This window comes from Colletes latitarsis, chromosome 11, assembly GCF_051014445.1.
Source record: "Colletes latitarsis isolate SP2378_abdomen chromosome 11, iyColLati1, whole genome shotgun sequence".
NCBI lineage: Eukaryota > Metazoa > Arthropoda > Insecta > Hymenoptera > Colletidae > Colletes > Colletes latitarsis.
Genome location: NC_135144.1, coordinates 26,772,782 through 26,792,500, shown reverse-complemented (window position 1 = coordinate 26,792,500; position 19,719 = coordinate 26,772,782). Strand labels below are relative to the sequence as shown.

Genomic DNA, 19,719 nt, shown 5'->3' with positions numbered 1-19,719 from the left:
GTGATTGATGAAGAATTTATGAGCGGTCCCCCCCCCCCCTCTCCCCCCGTGAGCTAGCGTTTCCCCGTTTACTCATTCGACACTCGTGCCTCGCGATATCGTAAAGAATACCGGTATAAATATTAATGTGCAACGTGTCGCGCGGCCCGGCGTTGCCAACTTCAATATCTTTTTCATGCCCTATACGGAAGAAATTGTTTTTCACCGGTTGTATGACTTCGGTGGCTCGATCAGTATGGATCGACAACATCTTTTTATGGATGTCTACACATTGCGAGTATTTTCCGAGCCGTTACGCTTCGGGGGGGCATAAAATCTGGAACGGGAGATTTTTTTCAACGTTTGTACGGAAGACGTTTTATTGTAATTTTAATTTCGTGAACATTCATTTTTCGTCACTTCGATCGGTGATCTGTGTGTTACCGGCCATTTAATGGGTTTATATTACACGATTCCTCGCGATTGAGAGTCACTTTTACGAAAATGTTCATCAAATAACCGTATCATGACGCAACTCATTGATTCATGGGTCCGTAGGAAACCATCGTGGCAAGCGAAACGCGCTACTATGCTCAGAAAATCACACCCAAAGTACATTATCGTACTCGAATCGTGTTTGCGTACCTCTTATAGTATTTAATTAGACCTCCTTTAGCAGAAATTACAGCTGCAATACGCTTACACGTTGAATTTATTAAATTACGAAGTAGGTTCTTGCTTCTTGTGGAAATATCTCCTAATCGGGAAGAATGCAATTTCCATTTTGTAACAGAGAACACGCTAACGAAAACTTTGAATATTTCTGATACCTAAGAGAATTTAATTTTGAACAGGATTCAGTTCCGGGTTCAAAGGTTGGAGTGAAATGACGATTCTATGGGTGCGTTGGGCCCACAAGATCGTTTTTATCAACACATTTCTTTCATTTTTGTATCAAATAGAATGGATAAAATATTTCTATACTTATTTTGTATAATTTTTAAGTTTGAGATCAATTCCCTCCTTTCAATAATTCGCCTATTAAGTTATTACCATACTTAATCAGTCTGATTAAGACCATCGAAACCAACGTACGATAATTTTTACGAGTTCTACTGTTCTCTGGTCGCGTTCTGAAAAAAATCTAGAAGCATGGATCGAACTGTACATTATTTACATATAAAAAGGAATAGTTACTTTGCTTTTTTGTCAATTAAAAAATAATACAATGTAATGATGAAGTCGATGCTCTAAGTATATCGATAAGTGAGAGAATCTACGATTCTAATGAGTTTCTCGATTATAATAACTCGTTTTATGTACGAATGTGAAGAGATTTTCGTCAAAATTATCTTATAAATCCATACAACTTTATAGATACTTTATAAAAATTGATAAAATTTTCAAACGAAATTGCTAGTCTGTCAAGGGCTGAGAATTATGTTAGATTTCTTGTTGGGTAGAGCGGAACTAGAGAGGAACAAATTGACGATCACGTCGGCGACACGTCTCGGTGCAACTTTAACTAAATGATGCACGGTCGAATTGCACGATGTGCCCGTGCATTAGAACACCGAGGAAGACCACATATTCCGAATCAGAAATCAGGCCACGCCGAGGATCTGACTCTCTACGGTTCTATTGTGTCGCAAACTTCCGGAATTCGTAGGTGGAGGAGTATACCGGACAACGCGCGGGAATGAGCGACTCGATTATGACGAGAATTAAAGCTCATAAAACGAACAAACGGTTCGCGAGCATGGAAATTACTGGCTCGTGCATCTGTTGCCGGAAATTTCCGGCTACTGCGGACAGATTTTTCGACGACGAAACGCAGCGGCGAAATACTTCATTATCTCCCATTACGTACAAAATTATACACGCCCGTTCTATTAGGAGAATTACGAAACAAGCCATGTCCTTTTTGCGACGCTCGCGGTAAAGATTCCCTCGTAATTCGATATTTCAGGAGCTTTCTCGAAAAAATGCACTCTCTCCGTTTTAAAAATAAATTTTTTCTAATAAATGTTCGATTCTATATTATCTGTAGAATTTCGGGTTATAAGTTTTTTGTGAAAGTCTTTCAAATACGAAAATAGGCGTGTATCGATGATTTCAATTAACAGAATCTAAGTCTTATAAACAGTGCCTTATTGTTCGTTGTCAATTGAAATTCCTTCTCGATATATGTATGTATAGCAATACATTTAGAAGCTTCGAAATGGAAACTCACTTGTATGGTTGGTTTCATTATTCGTAAGTATAATTAAAGTTCTTGAAACTTAACCATAATAAATCCAAGAAAATTTACGATGTATCATAAAATGAAATATTGTAATTCGTGTTAACGCGTTGGCTGCCAGACCAAACTGCTCGAATTGTTCACGAGAACGACGATACAAATACAATTTGCAGTATTTGTATACTACAGAGTATTTATATACAGTTTGATTTTAGACAATTGGGAACTAGAGTATTCGCTACTAGTCATGGAACTTATTTTTACAGGCTCGTCAACCCCTAAGTGGATTATTGGGGCCATTAGTTCATTATTTTTTAAATGCTTTAAAGTTGATTTCAATTTACCAATTTGGTAAAAATCAACAGTAAGTAAAACTATTCAGTTGAGATCGAGAGTCCACTCAAGGGTTAACATTCAAGAGTCCCATTTAAATTTATTCTCATCGACATCTAATCTTGAGAATTGTTTTAGCTCCTCGGTGAAAATTCACAAAGTGGCAGTCAATGTGTCAAAGAGCGTATCACAGTTTATTTTCGCTGTGGAAAAAAATCAATCGCGAAACTACTCTAGTAAACTGTCGAAAGGTGAAACGATGGGTCGTAAAAGTATCTTTTACTCACGTGTTTGGTAGCCGTGTATCCAGTGATCTGCTGCAGCTTGCTGCTGACCACTTTCGGTCCAGACTTCGTCGGTTTCTCGCTCTTGTGCCATATCCCGACCACGCCCGTTATTATCAACGCCGTCAGCGTAATTATACCGATCAACAACGACAGAGTCACGATCTTGCTACGAGGCGATATTACCATCGCCATCTTTCCCACGTGTTTATTAAAGCGTCCCCACTTTACACGGGAATCGTTCTCTCACCGCTTCTAACGACAAACTCTTAACGAACAGTCTCCACCGTGAACCGATGGATCGAGAAAATTATCAATCAATAACTCCGATTAACATCAATATATCATTTATGTATACATATATCTAGGTATATGAATATATATATATCTTTCTCTGCGATTTGGGGATAAGTCGGGAACAGGGGTTCAACTACGATATTCCTCTCACGCGGTCACACGAGATTGCTACGAAGGTTCGTTAACCAAGACTCCTGGTGTTATTATAACTTTATCGTGTCTTCGTACTTGAATATCGACGACGTGTCAGCCGAATCCTCGTGGACCCTTCTTGAAGTCATCTGGCAGTGAGTGACTCGTCCACCGGAGCTGACTGTTCAAGCGATCGACCGTTTCATCCTCTTCGAGTAATCTCGCGGCATTTTATTTTTCTACGCTTCGATTCTCGATCTAAACTTTGTACAGTCTCTCGAACCTGCGTAAGAGGAAGGCGAATCCCGTTAAATCTATTTAAAGAATCTTTCTAACAACGATCGGAAACGGTCATGCACCAACTACCCTACTCCTGATCCTGATTAGCTTCGAGTACTTTTTTATTTTCGACTCGATTATCCCGAGGAGGAGCGTCTGGTTCCGAACCACGTAAATTTCTCGACGATATTACTTCCACGCTGTATGGCCTCTCCCGGTGAATCCAGTCTCTACGTGCAGCCGCGATCTTGCATGGGTCAACAAGTTTACCACTCTCGGGAACTTTCTCGCGAGAAACTCGGTCTTCCTGGAATTTCTTAACGTCGTCCCTCGTGAGTATCTTTCCTCGTAACTTTCTAGAGCGCGATCTCCCCGAGACACCCGGTATACACTCGCACTGATTAACGGATCCAGTATCAACGGCGGGCTCTTTGTGTCGGTTGCCTCGCTGAGGATATTTCGGCGCATACTTTTCCAACGGTATCCCCCTCGCTTTATTCCCTTCCGCTTCCGGGCTACTTTTACAGTCTACGAACTCCTCGACTTCCGTTTCGATCGCTCTTATTCCGCGAGGACAATATTTTTGAATAATTCCTTACGAATACGACACCCGAATCGAAAGTTTATTATTCCCCCGTGAATTCCGATTTCCGGTTCCAGCGAGAAATATTTCAGCGTTACGTTCGAATACCCTGTTCGTGAAATTCCAACAGCCGTACGGGGTCCTTTGCAAATCGAATAAAATCGAACCTCGCGCCTTATCTGATCAGCGTTACGTTCGTGTTTTTCGCGCTAGCTTCCGGAAATACCGTTTTTATCGAGCGTCTGGCGTGGAAACTTATCTTAGAGACTGTTCGAGGATTCCTTTTTATTCTAGGGACCTTTTCTTTCCGAACACCCGGTGCACACTCGCGCGGATCAACAAGTTTAACGGGCGCAAGAAGACAACAACGAGTTGCGATAAATTCGTCTGAATAATCAACAATGAACTTCCCCGGGGAATTATTTCAGCAACGAGATATTCCGACCGTGGCACTTCTTCTTCGGTGTTTCATTTAATGAGGCCGCGAGGCGAAACCGTGAAGCTTGAAAGACGTTCCGCGACGATCTTTCCTTCGATTCCCTGTTCCGCGTCTTCTCTCGTCGTCCCCGTTTCGTCGCCCTTTTCAGACTTCTTCGCTGGAGTGCGCCAACCAAGCGGATTCAGCGTCCTCTAATCGCCGAGGCAAGTCACCTTCCTGGATATTATGAAAACAATGAGACGTCACCAATTTTACACGCCCTGGGATAATGGGGATTCGAGCGATTTCTCAACAATGTTTTCCGACCCTCGATGGATCGCGATCGATGCGAACGAAACTGAAGAATTTCATTCCGTTTACATTTTTGTTTGGTAAAATATTGGTTAATATCCGCGTTTAAAAGAATTACGTCTTGTAGCCGAATCGAGCATTTTATTTGGTTCGCTGCGTACATTTAAAAATTTGTTTTAGTATTTTCAGGTTTCTGATAAAAATTCTTTTTCTTCGGTTAAAGGAAGAGGAACATTATGTATAGGGCGTAGAAATATTTGTTATTGTAATAAGAATAAATATCTTATAATTGTTATTTAACACGTGGATCGAATAAATATGGGAATTTAACCAAAATCATGCGAAAAAAAATCATTGTACACGGCTGCAAAGAAGCTTTTCGAATTTCGTAAATACACGCGGCAACATCAAATTTCACCATGTTTTTTGCTCGAACAAAGAATGCTTTCGTTAATAGGAACGCTTTAACTTTATTTCAGCAAAATTCGTAGATTACGTGACATTTTAATAACCTGTTAAACGAGTGATCGAAGTTTATTAAATATTTAATTACTGAAGAAAAATTAAAACGAATACATTGAATATCGTCAGGTATATTAACGAATATTCGCACGAGAAAAATTTTGTTCGACGAAGAACCTTCCGGAATCGATTAAAAAGAAAAAATATCTGAAGGACTCTAAAACTATGGCACGTATGTTCAAACGAGGTGTGAATCGAACATAGCTGAAAGTGCGAGAGCCACCTGTTGACGGTTATTTGGTATGTCATCGGATCTGTCCGAGTATGCGTATAAATGCGTGATGAGTCGAAAACGTTCTACGGATAAAATAAAATGCCTCGACCACGGTACATATAATTTTTTACTCGACGTATCAAGGTAGAATAAAACAGAACGAAATAGAGTAAAGATACTAAACACACATTACCTGTGTCTCTCTTCTATTCTCTCTTCCTCTGCCTTTGGCTCAAGTTTCAAGTTACACAACTAACCATATTGTCGTTTCGAAAGTTACAGCGATTGATGAGTTTTAATTGTGAAATATCTGGTCGCTACCACGGCATAGAGCCCTAATCTAGATAATGTCGATGACGCAAACTGTTTTTCCATACTTGTTACACCCTCTCCCCCATAAACACACACGATGCAAAAATAAAATATTACTAAATGATTAATCGGCTACCGATTCACCCGACGCAGATTACAGCGCGGATCACGACGAGGGATCTGGCAGCACCGGTGCACGTCGCGACATCTCTCTTCTATTCTCTCTTCCTCTGCCTTTGGCTCAAGTTTCAAGTTACACAACTAACCATATTGTCGTTTCGAAAGTTACAGCGATTGATGAGTTTTAATTGTGAAATATCTGGTCGTTACCACGGCATAGAGCCCTAACCTAGATAATGTCGATGACGCAAACTGTTTTTCCATACTTGTTACACCCTCTCCCCCATAAACACACACGATGCAAAAATAAAATATTACTAAATGACTAATCGGCTACCGATTCACCCGACGCAGATTACAGCGCGGATCACGACGAGGGATCTGGCAGCACCGGTGCACGTCGCGACATCTCTCTTCTATTCTCCGTTTCCCTGCCTTTGATTCGAGCTTCCAGCTACACGAACTAACCATATTGTCGTTTCGAAAGTTACAGCGAGTGATGAGTTTTAATTGTGAAATATCTGGTCGCTGCCACGGCATAGAACCCTAACCTAGATAATGTCGATGACGCAAACTGTTTTTTCACACTTGTTACACCCCCTCCCCCATAAACACACACGATACAAAAATAAAATATTACTAAATGATTAATCGGCTACCGATTCACCCGACGTAGATTACAGCGCGGATCACGACGAGGGATCTGGCAGCACCGGTGCACGTCGCGACATCTCTCTTCTATTCTCCGTTTCCCTGCCTTTGATTCGAGTTTCCAGCTACACGAACTAACCATATTGTCGTTTCGAAAGTTACAGCGATTGATGAGTTTTAATTGTGAAATATCTGGTCGCTACCACGGCATAGAGCCCTAATCTAGATAATGTCGATGACGCAAACTGTTTTTTCACACTTGTTACACCCTCTCCCCCATAAACACACACGATGCAAAAATAAAATATTACTAAATGACTAATCGGCTACCGATTCACCCGACGCAGATTACAGCGCGGACCATGACGAGAGACCTGGCAGCACCGGTGCACGCCGCGACATCTATCTTTCTTCCATTCTGTGTTTCCCTGCTTTTGATTCAAGCTCGAGCTACACGAATGAACCGTATTGTCGTTTCGAAAGTTAGTTACAACGATTAATCAGTTTTAATTGTGAAATATCTGGTTGCTATCGTGGCACAGAGCCTTAGGCTGGAAACAGACGAGCGACAGTTGTCGTCGCGATATCACGGCGATTCTGTGTTTAACCTCTCCGCAGTGTCGAACAAGTAAACAAGTTTAGTATAGGCAGTTTCTCGAATTCTCTTCTAGAATTCGACCTCCTGCGATTTCTAAGTGCGTTGTTGCTCGTCAGTCTACGCGCCGAAGATACGCTACATAACCTAACAAGACAGACGTATCTCCCGAATCTAACCTCCGTTTCATACTACGTTTGATGGCAGCATCCATCTTTAGACACGTTACAGAGTTAATAAGGTAAATGTGCACACCTCTTTTTTCCTACTATATTTACATATAGATTTAACGTTATTATATTTGAAGTCCACTTGCTATTACGCATAACCTTAATAAGTTATTTATGGGATTTAATTAAAACCTTCGCGACTACTACGGCGGTGTGCTCGTTACATTGGTTTATTAGAGAATGAAAGGTTACTTTTTATTTGCCCACAATGTACCTAATTGCTCGTTTCGTATTAGCTTTAACTCAGTTAATTTTCAATTTACGGATCGAAACTTTGACGACTGACATCGGAAGAAAATAATGAGACAGTATAACTTGATAGATCGTTCGTACTTTACAGAACTTTAACACCAGTGTGAATTATCCTCGGATGAGAATTTAATTGCGTCTAGCCAGTCCTTGCCAATCAATCAAAAGGGTCTCGTGTTCGATAAAATTCGTAACTTTCTTGATATATTGGCCGATGGTACTCTATACGATCGTTCGACAAAGGTAAAAAATTGCTAGGTTTAACGTTTCAAAGATCGTACCTCCTTCTTGAAAATTTAATTAAGAAGTGTTCCGTAAAATATTAAATTAAAAATATTCTCGCGTACCAGTCGCGATTCTAAGTCAAAGTTTAGCTATTTAGTCGTTTCAAGGCACGATATAAAATATCTCACTTTCAATACTGTTGCTAAATGTCAAACAATTTATATTTTTTCTTTAAAATATGAAAGTTAATGGATTAAAATATCTGTTAGAAATTCCTCGAAGCTGATTTTGTGAGGTTAGGTAACTCAAGTAGTGCTTTATTTAAGTCTGTGCTTGTAGTGCATTAAACCAAGATGCTCCTCGAGGATAATTGTTATGTTTCAGCCGTTTATTTTTCGTACAATTGTTCGTAATTTCAGCTTTATAAAAACTATTAAGCACAAGGTTCGATTCGCGTCTTGATTTTCTTTTAACGCTCTCACCCTTTTAATATTCACATTCTTTAGAACACGATAATGTACCTTCCAGGCGAATAATTTTTCCTTTATAATATTAGAGAAGCTGGATTCAACGGTAATGAAAATTCTCTTTCCCTGTTAAATGCCGCAAGTGCTCCATGGCACGGCAATAATTACCATGGGCGCTTACGATTAAAGAGGAATATTATCTATTTAAGCGCAGATATCGACCCAACTGTTCGTTATTTCTAAGACTCGAATTTATGAATTTATGAAACCAAATTCGTTTCGATATTTTAAAAACTTCCTTACCTAATTTTTCATCCTAAGAATTAACGAAGCTCGAGGATCCAGGAATTCCTTCTTTCGAAGGTATAAACAATTTTCGTCCATTCTCACCTTCAAAGGAACGACTGAAAATAATATACGCGCGTAGTAATTCGAGCTTCATACAGACGTTTCATGGATCCTTGAACATGTTTCAAATTTCCGAGAATACTTGGAGGATTGCCACGCGAAGCAACAGTACGATACCGGGAAATTTGCACGGTAGAAACAGTAGTATCATAAACAAGAGACTCGAGACGTCCTCATAAATAAAAACCCAGATCTAAGTGTACAGGACGTGCGGATGTGCATTGTTTCAACAACGGGAAAATTATTCACAAATTTCTGGCGCGTTATTAAAAACGGGGAGGAAAAAAATTATTCTCGAAACTTTATTTTCACGCCACGTTGGGTATCGTTCGAATATGAAGATGGCTATGATCAGGAAATCATTTTTAACATTTTTAATCGCTTTTGCATTCGCGATACACCAGAGAAATAGGTCCCACGCGTTAGGATGCATTTGTACGCGATGCATCCTACGCGATCACGCAATAATTTATTCGCGGTTGGAATCGGTTGAATGAAACTGAATCAAGCGCGATTTTACAACGAGCTTGAATTATACATCGAGATTACCGCGCTTTCGAAGTCGTATTTTTTCGAAATGGTCGCTCGCCGAGACGCACGTAGGAGAAGAAATCGCGAATTAGCCAACGCGTAATCGCGATGGAACGTGGCGGGATCTTAAACACCGGGATCAATTTTCCTCGGTTATCGCGGCGCACGGTAACAGCATTTTCATCCAGACCACGCTGTCTGTTACGTGGGAACGCTATTTTCGTTTTACGGAGTAAAATGCGCGGCGAATGCGGCCACGAATGCTAATATGGTGCGCGGACGGTATCGAAGGACGATAATGAAAATGAGGAACGCATTAGGTTATCCGAGCTGGAAATCCGGGTAAATTTGGAGCGCGTCCACTGCGTGGACTTCGAAGAATTCAGCATTATAGGGACCAATTCGTCTTTCGAAAGACTGAACGATTCTTCGAGGGACGTAGCTATCGAGTCGATAAATAGAAATCCCACGATTTAGAAAATGTATGTAAATTTATTTGACGATTATCATTTATTTCTAGAGAATTAAAAGATGAAGTTCGTAACCTATACCAGCGTCCCTCTCCGCCATCTTGTTTCGATATACACGGATTGAGTCATTAGAAACAGAACGTTTGAATGTGTGGAACGCAATTTAAATGGTTTTGAAAGACAAATGCGATGAACATAATTTTCCTCCTCTCGAGTCTTATTTCTCAGACTTATCAAGATGACCTAATACGAACGTGTATCAATTCGACTATACATATAGCCTATAATTATCTCCAAACAAGGATCTTAGAATCGAATAGCAAAGTCATTAAGAGGGGGAACTTTGAACTGTGAGTTTTCCCCTTTAAAAAGATATTTTCTCTGGTCTTTGGATTATCATTGTTTAATATTCCAAATCAAATATGGATATATTTGATAGCAATCAAGCTATGAATTGATGAATTGATCTGTTCGAGTAATAAACGGTTGTCGATAATTCGGGAAGCTTGTATTAGAGAGGGAAACAAAATTTTCGAGGTTGAAATTATTGTTGTTCTATGCTAAATTTCTAAATGCAAAGTCATTTCAAGATCATTATGGTGCAATGACTGGCACAGATTCGTTCCGTCCGAGCGGCAAATGGTTCAGTTCACGCTACCCCGTTCCTTCTCAACGTGCTTCCCGTTCTCGCGCGTTAAGACGCCTAATGGCTGCGCGACACAGGTGCGCAGAATCATTATACCGCGACCTAACAACTAATGCCGCAGTTCCACTTATGTAACGCGGTACGAAGGACTTCATTAAACCTAGAGCGTTATAATGAGCTACAACATTCCCCACACATTTTTGTTTCAATTATGTGTTAAATTCTTTTTATTCGATATTCGATTTCGTGTTAATCAAATGAATCTTTTCAACCATTTAAACTCCATTTTTTCCTACTTTCATGATTATGGTATATTACTCTCCAGTAAAGTGCTCACAAAATTATCTATACCAGTGAAATTCACCAGTTTAAATAAAATTTAGTTCAATTACCGTATACAAAATTTAAATAGCCACTAAAAGTTTTAAATATATTTTTTTAAATTTCGTTCCAATGAGGGGAGGACTACTGCCCTAGTATTATTTATCGTAATATCATTATATTACAATGGTATAATTTTTTAAATTTGACATAGAATAATATGAAAATATATATTTTCTGAGAGTGTCCGTTCTTGTATGTGTTGCCCCGCGATTTTATCTCGTATCTACCACATATTTGGCTCCTTGTAGCGTCCATAAATCTTCGTATCTTACGAACCAATTTCTGAGCTTATCCTTGTATCTCAGGAGCCCATCACAAGCCATCCCATTTTAATCTTTAAACGCATATATTTCGGTTACTATGCTGAATTTTTAAAAGCTACTTTCGGGAGGTGAAAAAAAGATTTGAAGAGGGACACCTGAGTGTTCAAGAAGAAAGATCGTTGATCGAAGGCGTCAATATAATTCCAAGGTCTATTACATTTCTATAAATGTAAGGTTAAAAATAATAAGGTAATCTATAAAATGTAGGTTAATATTCAATATAATATATGATTTTCTTGAATAATGTCCACTACGAAGGTACTTAATAAACTCAAGTGACCTTAAAATAACTTTATCGTCGCCATTTTATGACCGTCCTTCTTCATGATTCAAACATTTCCCTCGAAGATTTTTGCCTCCCCAAAGTAGTTTTTAAATATTCAACAAAATTCAGAAACATGTGCATTTAAATATTAAAATATGACCGAATATTAAACAGACCAATGGAAACCGCGGTCTATACATAAAACATGTAGAAATATATTATTTATGTTTCGTGTCACAGCAAAATTTTATTTTTAGACGAGTTAATATCGCATAACCTTAAACTGTCATGCAACCTGATTCCTAACTTTTACAAAACTCACGAATCCTGTCTAAATTTATTTTCTTCAACGTCTTCCTTTTAGAATTGATTTAACTAACTCTGTAGCGTAAAGTGTTGTCTTTAAAAATATATTTTCGAGTCATAGTAACCTGGATGTTCTTTTTAGATGGACAGAAATTCTGGCTTACATCATTTCAAACAAAGAATAAAATAATGTAGTAGCCGTGGTTCCAGTTTTCGAACTGCTTGATAAGTACAAATTTATAAGTATGAGAATGGCACAAGTGCTAGGAATTAACTGTCGGAAGAGCGCGGTATATATGTATACGAAGTTCTCTAAGTTCGGATCAGAGGAGTAATCACGGCAGTAGTAGCGTCGAATTCAAACAAAGTTTTACATGAATCTAGAATGAAGACGAAGAAACACGTGACGCAAGTTTCGCGTCGATGTTTTCAAAAATTAAAAATAGTCAAGGTTTTAAGAGCCTGTACCACAAACACTCGGAGAGAAAATTGTAAATATTCCGTGGCGGAAGTTTCATTAACTTTTTAATTATTGGATACGTTTCATTGCGTTTCTTTTGCGCCCGAGTAATTAATATTTTTAAATTACTGTGAAGACACGTTTGCATCGGGTCTATTTAGAAAAGCATTCGTATAACGTGAAATTTTTCATCATACTCGTGATATTTATACATACACTCGAACGAAGTACAAACACTTTCGAACGACTCCTGTTTATGAATCTATTCGTGTATGTTAAAAAATCATACGGGCTAAAGTTTGGAAATCTTGAAACATTACTGCCAAAGGAAAACGTGAATCAAAGAAGACTCGGGATTGATTTATTTACTTCGGGAATATCGGATCTCCCTCGTTCGGCTCTGAAAACTTGCCAGAGGGGTAGTTCGATAAAGCGTAACGTTTCTTCTCGTAATTTCAGAATGCGAGGGTTGTGCCACGTTCGAGAACCAATGGGAAAGGGAAACCCAAATTATCCAGCATCACGAGGATCTAATCGTTCGCGATTTGTCGTGAACAGGAAATTTTCGCCCCGAGAAAACTGACGCTGATTCGACGAAAGTAAGTCCACATTTATGTGAATCGTTATCCGTAATAAACGACGGCCCATGGTAATAAATGTTAGCGAATAATCGACGAGTGTACAACGGAATTGCCATTATCCGAGATGATAGGGAGACATAAGTATTCGGATAAGCGAATTTTTGACGCTGAACTTGATATATTTTGGACCAAATTAAGCGAAATCGACGATAGTACTATATCAATTTTGAAAGAATGATCTTGGAAATATTTTACAGCGGGGCAACTCGACTAAAAATTTCTGTACGAACAAAGACAGTTTGAACTAATTCTAAAATAAAAGTTTCTCGTTTTATAAGACGATTCCAAACATTTCAATGAAACGTTTTCAACTCTTCGCTCCGAGTCTTCTTTGGCGCGCGATAAAGTTTGATAGAAATTAAAAAATACAATCTTATTTCGAAGGAGAGTAGAGAACTCGTAATTACCTTAGAAAGCTATTGAAAAACAGACTTTTTTCTTATCAACTTACGCTTCTACGTTTCCACGTTTCAGTCTCCAGGCACAAACAAAGATATTGTAAAAGAAACTTACATTACCGTTACAGAACAATATAAAATAAATTCCGGATAATACGGAGAGATACGAAAAATGCTGTTTTTCTTAAATAACAGCGTGTAAACGAATCTGCGAACTGTTTTTTTTTATCCAATGGATATTAAAACTGGATTTAAATACCATGTGTAACGTGCTTACGTACAAACGGAAACGGTGATGCGATAGTCGGGCGAGATGGATGTAAAGTGGGCCACCTGTTAGTGACTCCTTGACGCGTGAGTTTGAATATGTGTAAAGCGGAGACGCCAGTTTCCACCAGCGAATAGAGACGCTTAACATTTTTTATTAAACGGTGTACTCTCGTCACGGTTGTAATTTCGAAAATCCTAATACGTCTTCGCAATTGTTACTCGCTAAATGCTTGGTTCGAGAGCGTTTGAATGTTTTCGCGAACCACTGTATTTCGTTTCGCGTAGGCAACAAATCGGGGGCGGTTTCGCCGAAGGGGAATCACAAACGAAATAAACGCAAAAGAAAACATTCCGCATTATACGGGATTCCCACTTCGCTAGCTATACAGGGTGTTCGGCCACCCCTGGGATAAATTTTAATAGAGGATTCTAGAGGCCAAAATAAGACCAAAATCAAGAATATCAATTTGTTGATGGAGGCTTCGATAAAAAGTTATCAACAACTAAATTCAAAAATTTCAAATCGTTCTGGAAAAATTATTTTCGGTTGGGGGGGTCAATTACAATTATTTTTGGTGAATACATATACTTCCGAAATCCTACCCACTTTTGAGAAAAAAATTCGAGTAAGTGCTGAAAGTTTTGGGTGAAAAAAAAGACTTTCAAATCGTATTGGAAAAATTATTTTCGGTTGCGGGGGTCAATTACAATCGTTTTTGGTGAATAGACATACCCCCAAAATCCTCTCCACTTTCTAGAAAAAAATTCGAGAAGGTGTGAAATTTTTCGACGAAATTAAAATATTTCAAATCGTTCTAAAAAAAATACTGTTAGCTATGGGGGGCAATTACAATCATTTTTGGTGAATAGACATACCCCCGAAATCTTGCGCATTTTCGAGAAAAAAATTCAGTAAGGTCGGAACTTTAAACGTTAATAACTGTTTAACGAAGCCTTCATCAACAAATTGGTATTCTTGATTTTCGTGTTATTTTGGCCTCTAAAATCCCCCATTAAAATTTTTCCCAGGTGTGGCCGAACACCCTGTATCTCCCACTCTCGTCATTCAAACGCAAACCATGAACATGCTTCTCTTTCGCGGTAGCGTCGGATCTCTTCTCCTTTTTCCTCCCCAAAATGTTACGTCTCTCTCACTTCCTCCCTCTGCAAACGTGACTCACATATATTTCACTCGTTCCCAACGTCGATGTTTACCTTGTTCTGGCCATCGATAATTTCTCGACGGTTCTCCGCGATGGAAAACGCAACCGACTTTCCCAAAACTACTCGATTTAATATTCACCGTGGTACTTTCAAGTTTGTTGATTTACGGTGGAAGAAACGTAGTCTTTATTGGCCCACGGAGCGCCGGTACAAATTTATTCAACAACAATAAAGATCGAGACCAATAAAGGCTACGTTTCCGCCGACTTATCATTTCATACGCAACGGAGGAAATTAAAATGCAGATAACGAAGATCGTAATTGTTAGAAATTAAAGTCGTCGCTGGAAATCGTCCTGAATATAATAATAAATTCACATACGGACATATTGTTCTAATTTGAAAGAAAAAAAGAAATTTGTCCCATGCAAGAGACAAGATATATATATATAATTATGTCGTCATCGTACTGATTTTCGCGAAAATGCAATTTCGACCACGTTCCCGATTTTCCTCGTACCTTTGTTAATTAATTTTTGCCGATTCGCAATAGACACGCTTGGAATTCGTTTTAATTCTCTCCATTTTGCGGTGAGGATTTGCAACAGCGAAATCGTCGACGTGTGTGTGTTGTCCGGCGACGCGATCGAAAGAGACGCACGAACTGGGCGTTGGAATTTCCCGCGTTTCCAAAAATTAAAGCCGTATTTCCATAAATAGCCCGTTTTAATTTATTTTTTAGTTTAAAGAATTTCTCAACCGATCGTGTACTGGTTTAATAAATAAAATTACGCGTTCCTTTTCCTTCGAAAGAAATAAAAATTACAATCTTGTAATTGTAGTTTTATTGTATTGGTTCTGCAATTTTTTATTCCATATACATCGTGTATTTGACTAAAATTTGAGTTAATTGAATTTAATCCAACGAACCATAAGCAAATTAATGCGGTATTACATTTTATGGTTCGTCCTGCGCATATTACAACAAATGCATATAATTTAACGATTTTAAACGTGATTACTCGCAAATGCGACATTTAATGAATTGCATTTTATCATTCCTGATTTTATAAAATCTTTAATTTTTTACGGCAGAATTTATATTAGCTTATTACGTGGCACGTCGTAAAATATCAAAATAATCGAAGGACGATAAAATGTGTAAAATAAATAGCTTGTAAAAGTGTACGTAAATATAAACTCAGTAAACGTTTAAAGCTGAAATAAAACAGATCCCTTAAAGTAAATAAAAATATCGCGTTCATTTATACAAATGTGATTATTCGGTGTCCTTATCTTTAATAACGGGCCTCTTCTAAGTCGTTTATTGTCGATGTAAAAGCGTGTCGCGAGTCAATTTTACGCCATCCTCGAGAAATTCGCGCATTTAGTCGGCTCCAGTAATAAATTTCGCTTTAGGAAGAATGGAAACGGGCCGAGTAATTTCCACGTATTGCGCCTGCGAATTTATTTTCTGTCAGAGCAGAGCGCAGGAAAACAGAAGGGGAGATGGAGGATGAAAGAAGCGAGGGGCTGAAGTTAACGTTTACCTCCAACGCAAATCAGGACGATTTTACTTCTATTTCGAAGTCGTGAGATACGACGAGGCTACTCCCCTCAGCGCAATAAAGAGCGTTTTAACTTTTCTCCCAGCGATGTCTATTTTGTTGGCCAATCGAGGACGTGGTTCGTATTTAAAGGACAGACCCATCTCGTCACAAGCGCTTCACGTAAAAAATTTCTGTCATCTTTCGCATTTTTAATCGTGCAATAATATTTAAAGAACAATAATTCAAGCATCGTAAAATTTCATTTCTCTCGAGAAATTATTCGATTTTGTTCGGAATGAAAAAGTTCGCAGCCTTTATTCTCAACTTTATTTACGTATTTCTTTTTAATAGCGTCGCTACGTTTCAAAATTATGATCTCGGATATAATCGTAACATACATATCGCGAGTAGCTAAATTTAGAAAACACCTTCGTTCCAAAGTACGTTTCACGAAGTCGGAAGTTTTTCATGCGATTCTTCGCGAGGCTGCATACTAACGCAGAGCTTTACGGCAAAAAAAGTTTCGCGTTCGACTTATTTCGATACATCTACATCCAACGATATCCTTACAGATAGGATTACGGAATTATTTCATACTCCAAAGTCGCGATTCAGCAGCGTATAATTAAAGTTCATTCGCCTGCAAATCGAATCACGTTCGAACGATATCGAATTTATAGGAAAAATGAACGAAAATGAATTAAATCGTAATTCGATCTTTTGATTTTCAATGCGTTTGCAGCGCGTATCTCGATCGAAGTTCAAGGAAAATTATTTCGCGGAACGAATGAATTTCGTCCGGCGGGCTAAACCGCGTACGTGATATTCGTTTAACTGTTACAATTATTGCGCCCCCGCGATATGACAGTTTTAATCGCTGCAAATTAAAATGGTCCAGTGCGTCGGCGTTACACCCGCCGGCCGAAATAATTTCGACAATGTCGACTAATGTTCGCTTTAATTAAGGCGGTCCAGAAGACTGCCACAGCGAAGACGGGAATGAAAATTCGTGACTTGGGCATCGAATGCGACCTCGAAAAATTTGCATTTGTCCGTTTCCCATCCAGAGAATTCAGCTAATAGGATAAATATTCGCTGGCGACTCGTATCGACGTTATTTTTTTTAACATTAAAATAACAATCCACCACCTATACAGTTAATAAATAGAACTGTTAGGTATTTTTGTTAGTCCTGAGATACTAAGAACGCCATGAGAAAATTGTTCAGTCGCCAAATGGCACCGTGACAGAGAAAATTTGAAGACCCTTGCATTAATGCAAATTAAAATTTGTCTACTTTCCATTATATCCACATGGAAGTATTAATAACGAACTGGTAAGATTTTTCCATTAAAAATGCATCCAAATACGACCTCCATTGAGCTACCTTCAATTATACGTAATTGGAAATTTTTCGAACCTAATTGGAATAACGTATAATTAAGAAAATATTCGGAATCTGATCCTGTTTGGGCTCATTTTCACTGGAAAACTTCGTCAATGTATTTATATTGAATCCCTCGTAGAGATATGATAAAAAATATAAATATTTTAATTCTCATTCCTTTTCCAATAGCGAACACGACCCGATAGAAATTAGGTTAAAAGGAAATATAGCATTTTGTTGCGGCTAGCGGTATCCGTTGGATCCAATTACAATCCAACGTCGGGCTCGCGTCTTTCCGAAATAAATTAATATTCCGGATGGAGGGTAGTGAGATTTGTGAGAATTGAGTTTATAAATGTTTATTACACACGATGAAGAACAATGTATGATGTGTTTGGTTGGCGATGTGAGAATGTGAAAATGTAGAATGCTATTTGATTCGAGTCTGGTAACGAACTGAGTTTTTGAGAAGGCTCCGTCACCGTCTCCTCCCTTCCAAGCACCCTTGTAACGATGCCCTTGGAAGGGGGTGCGTGTCACGTCGGAACGAAGACGTCGCTGACGGATGTTGGGGAAAGTTGTCGCTGTCTGTCGACGCGCAGGTCAACTTTCCCCAAACGTGCAGTTAGGGGGATCATGGTAGGGCTGGCGCTTAGAAGTGAGAACTGAAGAAAAGAATGTTTCGCCCTCAACACTTTTAGAATATTCTCTTCTCGATAGTCATATTTTTATACTTTTATTCCCAGCATAGTTTAGATACATTACATCAACAATTCACGTTGTGATAAATTCAACTAATAAATTGACTATTCTTTCCCTCGAGGGGAAGTATCTAGATTAGGTGGATTTATATTTATATCACTAGATTTTGAGTAGAAAATTCAAGTATTCGCTTTTAAATATAAAATATTGTAAAATACGTGAACTGGCTATGTCCTTGTTCCAGAGAATGTTGGATATTTTTGCATACACTGTCAACTTTATCGACACCAACTTTACTTTTGTTATCAAATAGAATCATCCCCAGGTTTTGTTTATTTTTCTGTTCCACTTCACCCATTGAATGCATGGAGCTAATAACTAACAGAGTTTTATTTCGTTTTGATTGGTATACTGTCAATGTTTGCCCATATTCGTTTCAAAAAATTGACGTATCTAAAACTTTCTTTTAATTTTCACACATGGTAGGAATTATTTTCTATTGCTTTTTATTGTCCCGATAAAACAAATTTTGTGCTTCTGCAATTCTTTTGCTGATATCATAGAAGAGAAATAGTTGATGAAAATTATATTAATGTCGCTGTTGCTAATAACAATTTTTACCACAAGTAGTGTATAATTTTAACATTCTGAATTGTATATTTTCATCGAACGCTTACGTTGATTAGTACGAAATTTTATCCGACACCGTTTTTTCTCTCCTCGTTTCTCGTTTTCTTACTGTTTTAGAGAATAGTCCGTGCCAATGTGCAACGCCACGGAAATTGAAAAGTTCGAACCAGGTCGATCTATCCGCGTTATCGAAAAAAACATCGAGATCGGGAAAAGCTTTTTTCATCGTTATCTTTGGTGTCTACGATCGTCGATCCATCCACAAACGCCTGAAAAGAATTCCATTAAAAAATTTTGACAACCGAATATAAGGCGCAAGGAGAGCTAGATATTTCTATTCGTTCGTTTTCGGACTTTTAGGAACCTAAAGCGCGTTTAGGATGTATATTAAAAAACGAACATTTGCATATTTTTGTGTCACAAAGGTTTTGTGGAAAATGAATTCTGAATGAAAATGGAAAGCTCATAGGCGTACACTCTCTACGTTTCATTTTATAGAAATTAAATATTCGGAAATGTAAACCACAGCCATGAAATGATTACAGATTGTTGGTCTTGTTTCCAGAATAACCATAATTTAACAATTTTCAGTAATTACATCAGAGAGATAATACGTTATCATTAGGTAAAATATTCCATTTTCATATCTTCTCGGCGTTGAAGTTCGAATAACATTAAATTATATAAATAGTGTATTTAGTTTGATGCAATACAAAAGAACTGTTTCCAAATAATTACTGC

The 19,719-nt window shown here is 38.3% G+C and overlaps 1 protein-coding gene across 15 annotated transcripts in view; it reads right to left on the bottom strand.

Moving 5' to 3' along the window:
* The window catches only part of Mp (collagen XV/XVIII-type protein multiplexin), a 301,479-nt gene that overhangs the window by 131,009 nt on the left and 150,751 nt on the right, over positions 1 to 19,719 (bottom strand). Inside the window, exon 2 of one of the 15 annotated variants that reach the window (XM_076776824.1) lies at positions 2,842 to 4,784. The exons of the other annotated variants lie outside the window; for them this stretch is intronic. Within the exon in view, the coding sequence (XP_076632939.1) occupies positions 2,842 to 3,033 (192 nt within the window). The 5' untranslated portion in view covers positions 3,034 to 4,784. The remainder of the gene's footprint in view (positions 1 to 2,841; positions 4,785 to 19,719) is intronic. 15 annotated transcript variants of the gene reach the window in all.